This window comes from Coregonus lavaretus (assembly GCF_964263955.1).
Source record: "Coregonus lavaretus genome assembly, chromosome: 23".
Lineage (NCBI taxonomy): Eukaryota > Metazoa > Chordata > Actinopteri > Salmoniformes > Salmonidae > Coregonus > Coregonus lavaretus.
The window spans coordinates 256,337-272,677 of NC_140010.1; the positions used below are offsets into that span (position 1 = coordinate 256,337).

Here is a 16,341-nt window from a genome sequence, read left to right on the forward strand (position 1 = left end):
TCACCACAGAATGGCTGCTGTATTAGTTGTCTCCTGCCTTCTCTCTCCTCATGAATGAAATTAAAATGTAACTTTTGCGTTATTTAGGTGGATTAACTTCCTTCTTGGGACATTGCATTTGGGATTTTTTGCATCTCGAGTCTGAGATTTTTGTAATAATATATTTTTTTAATTAAAATAATATTCATAATTAATTTGGGCAGCTTTGTATAATAATAATATTGCTGGTGAGCCAGATTTGGCCCGTAGGCCACCAGTTGGGGAACCCTGATCTACACTGATTGAAGTGGATTTAACAAATGAAATAACCCTAACCCAAATGACATCAATAAGGGATCCTAGTGTTCCCCTGGATTCAGCTGGTCAGTCTATGTCTAATGTTTTGTCCACTCAGTGTAGAATACAATATATCACATCAAATCTTCAATATAAAATATCATCATTAATATCTTCAATATAATATATAATTATTCATATCTTCAATATAAAATATAATTATTCATACCTGGAATACAATATGGTCATTTATTCTAAGCTGAATAGACAAAATGACTCATTTTCTGAGTGTTTGTTTAACAGTGGTACAGTGAGGGTAAAGTATTTGATCCCCTGCTGATTTTGTACGTTTGCCCACTGACAAAGAAATGATCAGTCTATAATTTTAATGGTAGGGTTATTTGAACAGTGAGAGACAGAATAACTAAATCCAGAAAAACGCATGTCAAAAAAATGTTATAAATTGATTTGCATTTTAATGAGGGAAATAAGTATTTGACCCCCTCTCAATCAGAAAGATTTCTGGCTCCCAGGTGTCTTTTATACAGGTAACGAGCTGAGATTAGGAGCACACTCTTAAAGGGAGTGCTCCTAATCTCAGCTTGTTACCTGTATAAAAGACACCTGTCCACAGAAGCAATCAATCAATCAGATTCCAAACTCTCCACCATGGCCAAGACCAAAGAGCTCTCCAATGATGTCAGGGACAAGATTGTAGATCTACACAAGGCTGGAATGGGCTACAAGACCATCGCCAAGCAGCTTGGTGAGAAGGTGACAACAGTTGGTGCGATTATTGGCAAATGGAAGAAACACAAAAGAACTGTCAATCTCCCTCGGCCTGGGGCTCCATGCAAGATCTCACCTCGTGGAGTTGCAATGATCATGAGAACGGTGAGGAATCAGCCCAGAATTACACGGGAGGAGCTTGTCAATGATCTCAAGGCAGCTGGGACCATAGTCACCAAGAAAACAATTGGTAACACACTACGCCGTGAAGAACTGAAATCCTGCAGCGCCCGCAAGGTCCCCCTGCTCAAGAAAGCACATATACATGCCCGTCTGAAGTTTGCCAATGAACATCTGAATGATTCAGAGGAGAACTGGGTGAAAGTGTGGTCAGATGAGACCAAAATGGAGCTCTTTGGCATCAACTCAACTCGCCGTGTTTGGAGGAGGAGGAATGCTGCCTATGACCCCCAAGAACACCATCCCCACCGTCAAACATGGAGGTGGAAACATTATGCTTTGGGGGTGTTTTTCTTCTAAGGGGACAGGACAAATTCACTGCATCAAAGGGACGATGGACGGGGCCATGTACCGTCAAATCTTGGGTGAGAACCTCCTTCCCTCAGCCAGGGCATTGAAAATAGGTCGTGGATGGGTATTCCAGCATGACAATGACCCAAAACACACGGCCAAGGCAACAAAGGAGTGGCTCAAGAAGAAGCACATTAAGGTCCTGGAGTGGCCTAGCCAGTCTCCAGACCTTAATCCCATAGAAAATATGTGGAGGGAGCTGAAGGTTCGAGTTGCCAAACGTCAGCCTCAAAACCTTAATGACTTGGAGAAGATCTGCAAAGAGGAGTTGGACAAAATCCCTCCTGAGATGTGTGCAAACCTGGTGGCCAACTACAAGAAACGTCTGACCTCTGTGATTGCCAACAAGGGTTTTGCCACCAAGTACTAAGTCATGTTTTGCAGAGGGGTCAAATATTTATTTCCCTCATTAAAATGCAAATCAATTTATAACATTTTTGACATGCGTTTTTCAGGATTTTGTTGTTGTTATTCTGTCTCTTATTGTTCAAATAAACCTACCATTAAAATTATAGACTGATCATTTCTTTGTCAGTGGGCAAACGTACAAAATCAGCAGGGGATCAAATACTTTTTTCCCTCACTGTATTTTGTGTAGTGGTATTCTTCCCTCCCTGTATTTTGTGTAGTGGTATTCTTCCCTCCCTGTATTTTGTGTAGTGGTATTCTTCCCTCCCTGTATTTTGTGTAGTGGTATTCTTCCCTCCCTGTATTTTGTGTAGTGGTATTCTTCCCTCCCTGTATTTTGTGTAGTGGTATTCTTCCCTCCCTGTATTTTGTGTAGTGGTATTCTTCCCTCCCTGTATTTTGTGTAGTGGTATTCTTCCCTCCCTGTATTTTGTGTAGTGGTATTCTTCCCTCCCTGTATTTTGTGTAGTGGTATTCTTCCCTCCCTGTATTTTGTGTAGTGGTATTCTTCCCTCCCTGTATTTTGTGTAGTGGTATTCTTCCCTCCCTGTATTTTGTGTAGTGGTATTCTTCCCTCCCTGTATTTTGTGTAGTGGTATTCTTCCCTCCCTGTATTTTGTGTAGTGGTATCTTGCTTATCCAGTAGTATTGACATGAACAACATCTTACTGTCTCTTCTGCTTTAGAACCCTCATAGCCTTCTGTTTCACCATGTTCTGTAGAGGAAGAGGAGATATAATAATGTATTAGTCAATTAGCTTTCCCTCCCAACAACACAGACAGACAGGCAGGCAGACAGACAGACAGACAGACAGACAGACAGGCAGACACAGACAGGCAGACAGACAGGCAGACAGGCAGACAGACAGACAGGCAGGCAGGCAGGCAGGCAGGCAGGCAGACAGACAGACAGGCAGACAGACAGACAGGCAGACAGGCAGACAGGCAGACAGACAGACAGACAGACAGGCAGGCAGGCATACAGACATGCAGACAGGCAGACTGACAGACAGGCAGACATACTGACAGGCAGGCAAGACAGACAGACAGACAGACAGACAGACAGACAGGAAGGCAAGACAGACACAGACAGACAGACAGACAGACAGACAGACATACTGACACAGACTTGCAGGGATCAGAGGTTAGTGTAAGCGGTCAGTCTAGAGCAGGGCTTCCCAATCTCGGTCCCTGGGACCCAAAGGTGCACCCCTTGGCAAAAATAAAAAGGTGCACCCCTTGGGGTCCCAAGGACCGAGTTTGGGAAACCCTGCTCTAGGGTGAATCCATTTGAATTAAATCACTTTTTGACAGCGAAGGAGATGTGTTGCGCTGCATGAGGCAAATGGTGGTCACACCAGATACTGACTGGTTTTCTGATCCACGGCCCTATCTTTTTTTAAAGGTATCTGTGAGTAGGGCTGTCCCCGATTTTAAAAAATCTTGGTCGACCGAGAGTTGTCTGTTGTTTCGACCAATCGATTAGTCAACATTTTTAAACGTGTATTTTTCCATAAATAGACACATGAAATCAACTATATGTAGGCTGAGTTTGTCTGATGCTTTAAGAAATTAAAAATGAAGACACACAAATTACTAAAGAGGGAGCAAGAGATCAATATCGCCTAACCAGAACAAAAAAAACCTGTTCCCAACCCGACCCTCCTCCCGCTGCTGCTGGCCTTCGCAGATTCTGCGTTACGCTCCAGAAGTTTCTGGAAATAGGCTACACCAGCGGTCGGCAACCTTTTCCATTTGGAGTGCCAAGTGATCGTACCATTTTTACTGATCTGCGTGCCAGTTATGATTTTCATATGCACATTTTCGTGGAACAGTTTTATTTTGTTTATAATAAAGTCTTCATAGCGCAAAAATCTATGTCATGTGGTTCATCAAAATTCTATATAAAAGAAAATTATACAAATCTGAAAGTCACTTTACATTTACGTCATTTAGCAGACACTCTTATCCAGAGCGACTTACAAATAGGTGCATTCACCTTATAGCCAGTGGGATAACCACTTTACAATGTTTTTTATTATTTTTTGTAGTTTATTTTTATTTTTCCTCATTTTTATTTTTTATTTTTTTGTTGTTGTTTTTTTTTTGGGGGGGGGGGGGGGGGGGTTGGGGTAAGGGGGGGGTAGAAGGATTACTTTATCCTATCCCAGGTATTCCTTAAAGAGGTGGGGTTTCAAATGTCTCCGGAAGGTGGTGAGTGACTCCGCTGTCCTGGCGTCGTGAGGGAGCTTGTTCCACCATTGGGGTGCCAGAGCAGCGAACAGTTTTGACTGGGCTGAGCGGGAACTATGCTTCCGCAGAGGTAGGGGAGCCAGCAGGCCAGAGGTGGATGAACGCAATGCCCTCGTTTGGTTGTAGGGACTGATCAGAGCCTGAAGGTACGGAGGTGCCGTTCCCCTCACAGCTCCGTAGGCAAGCACACATGGTCTTGTAGCAGATGCGAGCTTCAACTGGAAGCCAGTGGAGTGTGCAGAGGAGCGGGGTGACGTGAGAGAACTTGGGAAGGTTGAACACCAGACGGGCTGCGGCATTCTGGATGAGTTGTAGGGGTTTAATGGCACAGGCAGGGAGCCCAGCCAACAGCGAGTTGCAGTAATCCAGACAGGAGATGACAAGTGCCTGGATTAGGACCTGTGCCGCTTCCTGTGTAAGGCAGGGTCGTACTCTCCGAACGTTGTAGAGCATGAACCTACAGGATCGGGTCACCGCCTTGATGTTAGCGGAGAACGACAGGGTGTTGTCCAGGGTCACACCAAGGCTCTTCGCACTCTGGGAGGAGGACACAACGGAGTTGTCAACCGTGATGGCGAGATCATGGAACAGGCAGTCCTTCCCCGGGAGGAAGAGCAGCTCCGTCTTGCCAAGGTTCAGCTTGAGGTGGTGATCCGTCATCCATACTGATATGTCTGCCAGACATGCAGAGATGCGATTCGCCACCTGGTTATCAGAAGGGGGAAAGGAGAAGATTAGTTGTGTGTCGTCACCGTAGCAATGATAGGAGAGGCCATGTGAGGATATGACAGAGCCAAGTGACTTGGTGTATAGCGAGAATAGGAGAGGGCCTAGAACTGAGCCCACGTGGTGCGGAGACAGCTTCTCGCCACCCCACTTGGTAGGAGCGACCGGTCAGGTAGGACGCAATCCAAGAGTGAGCCGCGCCGGAGATGCCCAGCTCGGAGAGGGTGGAGAGGAGGATCTGATGGTTCACTGTATCAAAGGCAGCAGACAGGTCTAGAAGGACAAGAGCAGAGGAGAGAGAGTTAGCTTTAGCAGTGCGGAGAGCCTCCGTGACACAGAGAAGAGCAGTCTCAGTTGAATGACCAGTCTTGAAACCTGACTGGTTTGGATCAAGAAGGTCATTCTGAGAGAGATAGCAAGAGAGTTGGCTAAAGACGGCACGCTCAATAGTTTTGGAGAGAAAAGAAAGAAGGGATACTGGTCTGTAGTTGTTGACATCAGAGGGATCGACTGTTGGTTTTTTGAGAAGGGGTGCAACTCTCGCTCTCTTGAAGACGGAAGGGACATAGCCAGCGGTCAAGGATGAGTTGATGAGCGAGGTGAGGTAAGGGAGAAGGTCACCGGAAATGGTCTGGAGAAGAGAGGAGGGGATAGGGTCAAGCGGGCAGGTTGTTGAGCGGCCGGCCGTCACAAGTCGCAAGATTTCATCTGGAGAGAGAGGGGAGAAAGAAGTCAAAGCATATGGTAGGGCAGTGTGAGCATGACCAGCAGTGTCATTTGACTTAACAAACGAGGATCGGATGTCGTCAACCTTCTTTTCAAAATGGTTGACGAAGTCATCCACAGAGAGGGAGGAGGGGGGGGGGGAGGATTCAGCAGGGAGGAGAATGTGGCAAAGAGCTTGTAGAGAGGAGGGAGTGAAAAGATGCCAGGTCCGCAGGGAGTCTAGTTTTCTTCCATTTCCGCTCAGCTGCCCGGAGCTCTGTTCTGTGAGCTCGCAATGAGTCATCAAGCCACGGAGCTGGAGGGGAGGACCGAGCTGGCCGGGAGGATAGGGGACATAGAGAGTCAAAGGATGCAGAAAGGGAGGAGAGGAGGGTTGAGGAGGCAGAATCAGGAGATTGGAGGGAGAAGGATTGAGCAGAGGGAAGAGATGATAGGATGGAAGAGGAGAGAGTAGCGGGAGAGAGAGAGCGAAGGTTGCGACGGCGCATTACCATCTGTGTAGGGGCAGAGTGAGTAGTGTTGGAGGAGAGCGAGAGAGAAAAGGATACAAAGTAGTGGTCGGAGACATGGAGTGGAGTTGCAGTGAGATTAGTAGAACAACAGCATCTAGTAAAGATGAGGTCAAGCGTATTGCCTGCCTTGTGAGTAGGGGGGGACGGTGAGAGGGTGAGGTCAAAAGAGGAGAGGAGTGGAAAGAAGGAGGCAGAGAGAAATGAGTCAAGTGTAGACGTAGGGAGGTTGAAATCCCCCAGAACTGTGAGGGGTGAGCCATCCTCAGGAAAGGAACTTATCAAGGCGTCAAGCTCATTGATGAACTCTCCAAGGGAACCTGGAGGGCGATAGATGACAAGGATATTAAGCTTAAATGGGCTAGTGACTGTGACAGCATGGAATTCAAATGAGGAGATAGACAGATGGGTCAGGGGAAAAATTGAGAATGTCCACTTGGGAGAGATGAGGATTCCTGTGCCACCACCCCGCTGACCAGATGCTCTCGGGGTATGCGAGAACACATGGTCAGACGAGGAGAGAGCAGCAGGAGTAGCAGTGTTTTCAGTGGTAATCCATGTTTCCGTCAGCGCCAAGAAGTCGAGGGACTGGAGGGTAGCATAGGCTGAGATGAACTCTGCCTTGTTGGCAGCAGAACGGCAGTTCCAGAGGCTGCCTGAGACCTGGAACTCCACGTGGGAGGTGCGTGCAGGGACCACCAGGTTAGAGAGGCAGCAGCCACGCGGTGTTAGAACGTTTGTGTAGCCTGTGCGGAGAGGAGAGAACAGGGATAGGCAGAGGCATAGTTGACAGGCTGCAGCAGATGGCTACAATAATGCAGAGGAGATCGGAATGAAATGAACTAAACATCTGGGAAAGGAGAGAGCGGGGCCTCCCTCACCACAACTCCCAAATATAACTCTCCCAACTTCCACCTCAGAAACTATAATTGTTGTAAACTACAGCGGTTCAATGTTTTCTAGGAATAGACTAACTTAGTTTATTCAGCTAGCTAACTAGGTGCAGTATTATTCCGTGAAAATCGTCCGGGCACCTCGTCATAAGACGCCACAGCCAGCTAGCATGCCGGACTCCAACAACACGGTTCAGCGCCAATACTCGGCCACAACAAACCACCAGTGTATCAACACGCAAGCAGATCGTTCGTATCCGTGTCTAACGTTGTGGGTTAGTCCCGACAGCTTGAGCGAGTCCGTCGTCAACTTATTCAGCCAGTTAGTTAGCTAGAATAGTTAGCAAACTAGCTAGCCATTGCTTTCAGACAAAGAAGAACCCCTCCTATCACGGCACGAACACACAGAGAGAGCCAAACTAACGTTAACTAGTCACCCATGTCCCGAATTCCTTGAACGACTCGGGCTATCAATATGTAAAAAAACAAAAAAAACACAAATGTAGGTTATGACTTACCCCTAGCAGCTACTGTTAGCTAGCCAAGTGCAAAGCTAGCCACTGAATTGACTCAGCCAGTTCGCGTCTGTTCGCTCGGTCGTTCCAGCTATTGTTTACTAGTAGCTATCCAGGTAGCAACAAGCTAGCTAAATTTCAAGCACAGTAGCCACTTGCTACCTAACGTTAACGGTTCAGACAATGAGGTTAGAAAACAGCTGAATGGTAGGCAATTATTGTATGTAATTATTGTAGGCAGCCAGCTGGCGTAATTACAGGCACTCTCAGGCGTGAAACAACTATACCGTTGCTAATAGCTACTCGCCAGCTAGTCCAGGTGGTGGGTTAGCTAGCTAGCTTCGTGCTACACCCGGCACAGCCGAATACAATACTAACCTACAATAATTACATACAAAAACCCACGATACCTACCTACAGTACCTAACTACAATCTAAATACATAGTTTAAGCCTTACTCGACAAAGCCCAAGCTATGTATAAAGCCAAGCTTACCCGACGCCAAGCTTACCCGACGACCTCCTCCTTCGACCGACCAGGATGGAAATAGATAATTATTGCCATTGACAATATGTAAAAATAGCCTACACATTAAGCAAACAAATAAAAACATTGCAGCACACAAATATCCTGATAAAAATAAATATCCTAACTTGGTTGGTCACCTACACGCTCATAGCCCTAACCAGGCCAGGCCAGAGTAAAAACAAACTGATAGAAATCTGCCCTGAAACAAAAATACTTAATGTGCAGCGTGGCCTGTCTGCAACGAACTTGAAACATTGTATCAACTATTAACTTGGTCCAGCCTGAAGCTTGCTAGCAAACTTGCACATTGTATAAAATATTCTGGGCCCTCAGAGTTTCCCGAGCCAGTGAGCTCCAGACAGACAGACACAGCTGGAGGCTATTTTGCGTAAGGGATAAGAAGTAATCAGGAAGGCCTTTTTTATGACATTTCCACCGGATCAGAGCATTACTGTGTTTTCCCCTTTCATGCTGAGTGGTTATCGAAAGGTAGAGAGCTGGAAAGATTTTCCAAATAGGCTACGCTGAGGAACTATTGTCATTCTCAAAACGATGTAAAAACAGACTTTGTTTACTTGCTGTTTGAGGTGAAGAAAACATGACTTTGAGAAGCTCCACAGCTCATTAGTGGTGGTGCGTTAAGCCAATCAGTAATACTATCAGATCCCCAAATAGGCACATTTATAGGCCTACATTTGCGCGCAGGCCAGGTAGCCTATAGGCCTATTCTATGCGTAATCAGGTGTGTGTCCTTACTTAAGATTGACAGGAGTGCTCCAAACAAAATACAATTAATAAATTGACAACTCGTAAATGTAATGAAATAAACCCCCAAAAAATACTCACAAGTGTAGCCCTGCAAGTGCGCTCTGCAAACAACGTGTCCACTCCTATAATGACAACGGTAAGACTGGAATAATAATAATTTATAATATACTGAAATCATTAACATAAATTACCATAACCAAACAAACATCGTAGATGATAAATTATGGTAATTAACAGTAAATGTACTACTGGTGATACTGGTGGCCTCCACAATGGATTAGTCCACTCAGACAGGCGTGACTCAGACAGGCGTGACTCAGACAGGCGTGACTCAGACAGGCGTGACTCAGACAGGCGTGACTCAGACAGGTGTCTCGTGTGCCGTAACAATTGTTTTATTTATTTGCCAAAAGGGCATCAGTTACATCGGCAAGGGAACACACACTCTCGCTCGACTAAAAAAATCTTGGTCGACCAACATTCTATCGACCAAACAATCGACCAGTCAACTAAATGGGGTCAGCCCTATCTGTGACCAACGGATGCATATCTGTAATCAATAGATTAGGGCCTAATTAACATTTCAGTTGACTGATTTCATTATATGAAACGTAACTCAGTAAAATTTTTGAAATTGTTGCATGTTGCGTTTTATATTTTGTTCAGTGTAGATAATGGACATGGCCATTTAAGTTGACATTCGACGGTGGGTGGGCCGGCCGGCAGCCATCCCTTTGGTTTTCATTACAAGTTTTATATTTCTATGATTGAAATGACACGTTTTTAGATAATTAATGTTAAATGTCATAATTGTTATTACAAATCATCAGTTTATTTTGTCCAGTGATGAAGACATGGATGTCTCATGGTGTGGTGGGGAATGCAAAATGGATCAACTTTGACCACCTTTATCTCCTGAATGTTTTGGCATTCCGGTCCCAAATATCACTTTGTGACCACTTCTTCCAGGGGTAAACACGTATGGAAAGTTTTGTTGAAATCAAAAGGGATGCTGTCAAAAAGTGCCTGAATTCAAATGGATTTCCCCTCTAACTATAGCCATCTACTAAATCTCTCACCTTAGAGGGTCCTTCTCTCATCTTCTTCATCTGGGCCCGTATCTCTAAAGAATTTTTGTGCAAAAAGTGGCTCCTAGCGGCCAAATTCTAAGAAAATTCTCAGAGGCATGACGTTTTCTTAGAATTTCCCCTAAAAGTGACACGAAAATCCCAGTTAATATAAAAGCTATTCCTCAAGAGTCCTAGCGCTTAAAAGGGCTCCTAAGGCGAGATCTGCTAAGAGCAGGGAAGAGGACTTTTAGTGGCTTAGGAGTTACCCTAAGCAGCTGCACAAAATGGCCAACAGAGGAGGCAGGAGAGATGTCCTGCAAACACTGGATGACAGGGAATTATTGAGACGCTACAGATTGGATCGTGCAGGAATCATGTTTGTGGTGGATCTCCTTAGAGATGCAATTACTTCACCAACTCGACGCCACAACGCTATTACACCGGAGAAGAAAGTAATCACAACCCTGAGGTATTTGGCAACAGGGAAAATGCAACAATGCAGCAGTGATGACTTGGGTCTGTCCCAATCCTCCGTCAGCAGAGTCATCACCCAAACACTGACAGCTTTGTCACAACCTAATATTGTGACACAATTTGTTTCATTCCCGCTGGATGCCCGCACTTTACACACACATAAAAGGGCATTTATGGACATTGCAGGATTCCCTGGCGTTGTGGGTGTAATTGATGGAACACATGTGAGAATAATTGCGCCATCAGAGGACGAGGCTGTCTTTGTTAACAGGAAGAATTTCCACAGCATCAATGTGCAAATAGTGTTCAATGCGGCCTGGAAGATTTTGGACATTGTGGCTAAATGGCCAGGCTCCACACATGATGCGAGAATGCTCTCCGAGAGTGGCATCAGACAGCTTTTTGAGAGACGCTATGTGCCAGCTAATTGCCACTTGTTAGGGGACAGTGGCTACCCATGCAAACCATGGCTCCTTACACCTTACCTCCAGCCACGCCAAGGGCCCCAACTAAACTATAACAGGTAAGCCAAACAATACAAAAATCATGGAAATGAAATGCAAGCAATATGTTAGAGCATCCAAGTAGTGCAATATTTCCATCAAATAATTAAAGGTCTGTATTCTATTGTAGGGCCCACAAGACAACAAGAGCGGTGGTGGAGCGTGGCATAGGCCAGCTTAAGAGGCGCTTTCATGTTCTCCACGGAGAGGTGCGGCTGAGGCCTGAAATAGTCAGCAAAGTCATCATAGCCTGTGCAATATTACACAATATTTGCAAGGTTAGACAGATTGCAGAACCTCTGGAGGATGGCGATGAGGATGAGGATGGAGACAACGATGAGGATGGTGGTGAAGAAGATATTGACATTCCACAGGGGAACCTAGCCCAGAGTGGACTGCCTTACAGGGCAAACTTCACAAATTTACATTTCAGGCAAGCTGTAGCCCCATGTCATTTGAGAACTTGTGATGGTATTAAGAACTACCACAGTTTTACTGCACATCACCTGCAACTGTTAAATGCAAGACACAGAACACAATCTCTAAATGGTTTATTTTTTAGGTGTTCAATTTTAAGGCGGTAGTACTCCTCCTGAAGGGAAAGGACTTTTTTTTGTTGTTCAAACACATCAATTGTGAGTTGCAATCTTCTCTCCTGCAGGGATGCTGACGGAGCAGGTGCTGCGGATGGGAATGGTGTTTGATCCGCCGGGCTATCCTGAGTAGCAGCTGCAGATGGTTCAGGCGGCAAACTTGATGGGCCCGGTTCTTGTGATGGCTCCATGCTACAGAAATACATAGGCCTAGTTTAATTATTGTTTTGATTAAATTAATTTAATACAATGAGCATGGATAACACATGAAATGGCTTCTGCAATGAATAAACACTGTTGATATGAATAACCCTGTGTCCTACCTTTGCTGCATTTCAAGGGCCTGCATCATTGACGTGTCAATGCCTGTTGGCAGCCCGGTGACACTGACCTCAGAGTGTCCCAGGACTTGAAAGACAGTGTCGGCCACCTGGGACAGCCGCTTTGCAGGTGGTCCACCCCCTAGAAAGAAACAGTCAATGAACACAGTACTTAGGCATGTAAATTAACTTTGCCAGCAGGAGCAAATTGCCAGATTATGTGGTAGGCCATAGTATTTTGCTCACCTGTGAGTGAGGATTCCCGCTTGTGTGCTGCAATCTCATCTTTTGCCTTGGACTGCAGCACATACCACCTTTTCTCACAATCGTCGCCTGTCCGCACCACCAGTGGAAAAGAGGCATTGATTGTTTGGGATATTGTGTCCCAGGCGCGCCTCTTGCCTTGGCTAGTGACAGTTGGGCCAAATTTTCCTCGTAACATACCTTTATGTTCGTTCACCAACTGGGCCAGCAACAAACCTTGCTCCTCAGTCCAGTTCGGCTTGCGATTCCTTTTTTTCTCCATTTTCTGTGTTTGTAGGATATTTGTTAACAAGCCTTCATAAATAGACCAGCCAGCAATCACAGACATTGTTAAAAGCTGAGCTGTGTTACCCTCGTTAAGTTCACACTGAGTTGTAACGTTGCAATTTCTACTTCATTAAGGACAGCCCCTTGAGATAGGCCATCTTGTTTTCAATGGGGTCCATATGGAAGTGAAAGTACAAAATATGCCAGCTAGGATATTAATATGAGCAAATGAGACACAAATCATTTTTTGAACAGGGTGTAATGAGCTTAAGTTTTCACATATTTTAGATTCTAATGTTAGGCTATAACCCCTACAGCTTACTATTCATTTTCCAGATATTTTCTTGAATGTGAAATATTATTTACAATTATAGTCTGCATAAGATTAGAGTGTATAATTATGTTTATTGATTTGAGGGTACATCCTTTGCTCATTATCACCAAAAGTTCATTTTCATCAAACTTGTAGGATCAACCAATCACGGCTTTTGAAATGATGACTCATACCTAGCAACGGGGTCAACCACACCTCCTCACTAAGATAGGATTTTTCATCCATTCCTGGCTCAGAGTTCACTGAAAATGTTCTGGAATCACTTCTAAGCTAAAACTCCTGGCAAGGAATTTTTAGGTTAAGTTAGGAGCTCTCTGAGAGGATTCTCAGAATCTTTAAGGATACGGGCCCTGGTCTTTATACTTAACCAGTTCAGCGTCCAGACGGGAGATCTTCTGATCCATAGACTCCGCCCTGGTATCCACCTACATCACAGAGCTCTCAGTTAATCACTGATTTATCAATAAATACTATCTAAACTAAAAGCACAGATACCACGGTCCTTCCTTTAAATGACATGTTTGGGCTAAACTGAAAGAAAACGCAGCCCCATGGACAGTTCCCAGAGAGGCTTGCAGCTAGGAGAGACCTGGAGAGACAACAGGAGTAGCTAGTTACATCGCTGCAATAGCCTGACCACGTTGGGAAAGCAGACAGTTTATTATCTGTTTGACCCAAGATAGAAATAACCCTAACCCTAACTTGCTGAAGTGAAATTATCACATCCAGGGAAATGGCTCTACAGTTGAACAGTAATGTGATTAGTTAGATGTTGTTGTTGGAGAGATGTTCTGTTGTTTTGATTTTGACAGATGGACAACCTATCGCTAGGTAACGTTAGTTGGCTAATTTTAGCTATAAACAAGCACACCACCAGACAAGACTTACATTTCCTATGCAATCCGATAGATTAGGAGGAGGTGCTTTAGGTTTTCCCCGACCAAATATTCTGTTCATTTTGACAATATATAACTCCCAGAAGCCTTTTAACCTGTCATAAAACACAAAGCATCCAAATATATCTACACCACCGCTGAACACACCCGGAAGCTGCGGTACCTACACAAAGTGATGCTGTTGGTAATGACGGTAGCCAATGAAGTTTGAGAAAAGTTCGCCCTCGTGTGGTGAGAACAGGCGCTGCACATGAAGTATTTTTGTTTCAGGGCAGATTTCTATTAGTATGTTATTACTCTGGCCTGGCCTGGTTAGGGCTAAGAGCGTGGGGGTGACCAACCGAGTTAGAAACCATGAATGAAAACAGTGATTATGAAAACAGTGATTATGAAGTTACACAAAAGGAAAAGGAATAGTTCAGTTGTAACATGGTTATTACAGTCAGTGCTTAATTGTAAATCGGGAGGTGCTGGAACAAAAAATGAGCGCGAGAGGGGGGTGACCTGGGGAGCTCAGAGGTACTGGAATGCATGAGAAAAAAGATAACCTTTTATAATAAAGCATTGCATGCATATCATCGCATTGCATTTGGTTCCGGGGAAAAGTTGGCCATCTATTAACACATTTAATGCAATTGATTGGAGACTTTGGCAGAATGTTTTTTAATACCACACAAATTATCGAAATCACTACTTTGACACTGAGAAACTGAGAATCTGATATCAATACAAACGATCTTGTGTTTAATCCATCAATCGCCTAGGCCTAGGTGTGTGGAGACAGACACATTGTGGGCTTTTTATTTATTTATTTCACCTTTATTTAACCAGGTAAGCCAGTTGAGAACAAGTTCTCATTTACAACTGCGACCTGGCCAAGACAAAAGCAAAGCAGTATGACAAGGAAATGATAGTCCTAAAAATGCTTTCCAGTTTCACTGACTCACCCAATGATTGCAGCCCACTCGCAGGTGATGGTCGATGCATTCGTGGCAAAAGCCTATCGCTCTTTTGTTTTACTAACAATATTTGGAAATTGATCAAGTATTTTGGTAGGCTACAGCAGACAGATTAGTATTCTCTTTTCAGCAGGAGCCATTTCCTTAACAACCTGTGTTTTCCTGCGATTGTATTTGAAATATTGCGAAAGGCCTGTTTTGTCTGCATGCCGTTTGTTCACTGACAGATTTGCCGTTCCCGACTAGGCTATGCCTTGTTGTTGGGCTACACACAATCCACAGCTAGGCTCAAAAAAAAAAGAAGAAGCTATTGATCCTCTGTGGCTAAATTATAGGCCGTCTCGTGGTGTAGTAGGCTATTCTGAATGACGTCTCGTGGTGTAGTCGGCTATTCTGAATGATTATAGGCCTTCTCGTGGTGTAGTCGGCTATTCTGAATGACTTCTCGTGGTGTAGTAGGCTATTCTGAATGACGTCTCGTGGTGTAGTCGGCTATTCTGAATGACGTCTCGTGGTGTAGTCGGCTATTCTGAATGACTTCTCGTGGTGTAGTAGGCTATTCTGAATGACTTCTCATGGTGTAGTCGGCTATTCTGAATGATTATAGGCCTTCTCGTGGTGTAGTCGGCTATTCTGAATGACGTCTCATGGTGTAGTCGGCTATTCTGAATGACTTCTCGTGGTGTAGTAGGCTATTCTGAATGACTTCTCGTGGTGTAGTAGGCTATTCTGAATGACTTCTCGTGGTGTAGTAGGCTATTCTGAATGACTTCTCGTGGTGTAGTCGGCTATTCTGAATGACTTCTCGTGGTGTAGTAGGCTATTCTGAATGACGTCTCGTGGTGTAGTCGGCTATTCTGAATGACGTCTCGTGGTGTAGTCGGCTATTCTGAATGACGTCTCGTGGTGTAGTCGGCTATTCTGAATGACGTCTCGTGGTGTAGTCGGCTATTCTGAATGACGTCTCGTGGTGTAGTCGGCTATTCTGAATGATTTCATTTATTTCTGAACAGTAATTCTATAACTTTGGCAAATGTACCAGGGGTGCTGCAGCTCCTCTGCTGCTGTGATTCTATAAGGAAATAAATGATGAAGTGCAACGCTGGAGAGATGACAGTTGCAGGCATGTCACCTTGTTTTTCTTGGGCACTGGGATGATGGTGGTCTCCTTTAAGCATTTACATTACATTTACATTTACATTTACATCATTTAGCAGACGCGCTTATCCAGAGCGATTTACAAATTGGTGCATTCACCTTATAGCCAGTGGGATAACCACTTTACAATATGTTTTATTATTATTTCTTTGGGGTGGGGTAAGGTGGGGTAGAAGGATTACTTTATCCTATCCCAGGTATTCCTTAAAGAGGTGGGGTTTCAAGTGTCTCCGGAAGGTGGTGAGTGACTCCGCTGTCCTGGCGTCGTGAGGGAGCTTGTTCCACCATTGGGGTGCCAGAGCAGCGAACAGTTTTGACTGGGCTGAGCGGGAACTGTGCTTCCGCAGAGGTAGGGGAGCTAGCAGGCCAGAGGTGGATGAACGCAATGCCCTCGTTTGGGTGTAGGGACTGATCAGAGCCTCAAGGTACGGAGGTGCCGTTCCCCTCACAGCTCCGTAGGCAAGCACCATGGTCTTGTAGCAGATGCGAGCTTCAACTGGAAGCCAGAGGAGTGTGCGGAGGAGCGGGGTGACATGAGAGAACTTGGGAAGGTTGAACACCAGACGGGCTGCAGCGTTCTG

At 45.0% G+C, this 16,341-nt stretch overlaps 1 protein-coding gene and 2 long non-coding RNA genes across 4 annotated transcripts in view; 1 reads left to right on the forward strand and 2 right to left on the reverse strand.

Moving 5' to 3' along the window:
• The window catches only part of LOC311099104 (charged multivesicular body protein 5-like), a gene marked incomplete at its 3' end in the record, with an annotated part of 44,865 nt that extends 31,154 nt beyond the window's left edge, over window positions 1-13,711 (reverse strand). The window contains exons 1-4 of the mRNA XM_084139738.1: window positions 13,636-13,711; window positions 13,098-13,172; window positions 10,002-10,031; window positions 2,674-2,720 (exon numbers count right to left, since the gene is read on the reverse strand). Coding sequence (XP_083995864.1) covers window positions 2,674-2,720; window positions 10,002-10,031; window positions 13,098-13,172; window positions 13,636-13,704 — 221 coding nt within the window. The 5' untranslated portion in view covers window positions 13,705-13,711. The remainder of the gene's footprint in view (window positions 1-2,673; window positions 2,721-10,001; window positions 10,032-13,097; window positions 13,173-13,635) is intronic.
• LOC311099106 lies at window positions 10,947-11,715 on the forward strand. The gene is made up of 3 exons (XR_014609686.1): window positions 10,947-10,989; window positions 11,100-11,402; window positions 11,631-11,715. It is a non-coding gene; the product is annotated as an uncharacterized lncRNA (long non-coding RNA).
• Window positions 11,504-12,554, reverse strand: LOC311099105. Of its 2 annotated transcripts, none has more exons than XR_014609684.1 (2): window positions 11,886-12,554; window positions 11,504-11,754 (listed from the first exon to the last, which is right to left on the reverse strand). It is a non-coding gene; the product is annotated as an uncharacterized lncRNA (long non-coding RNA). The 2 variants fall into 2 exon arrangements; XR_014609685.1 differs by having other exon boundaries at window positions 11,504-11,772.
• Window positions 13,712-16,341: the final 2,630 nt, after the last annotated feature.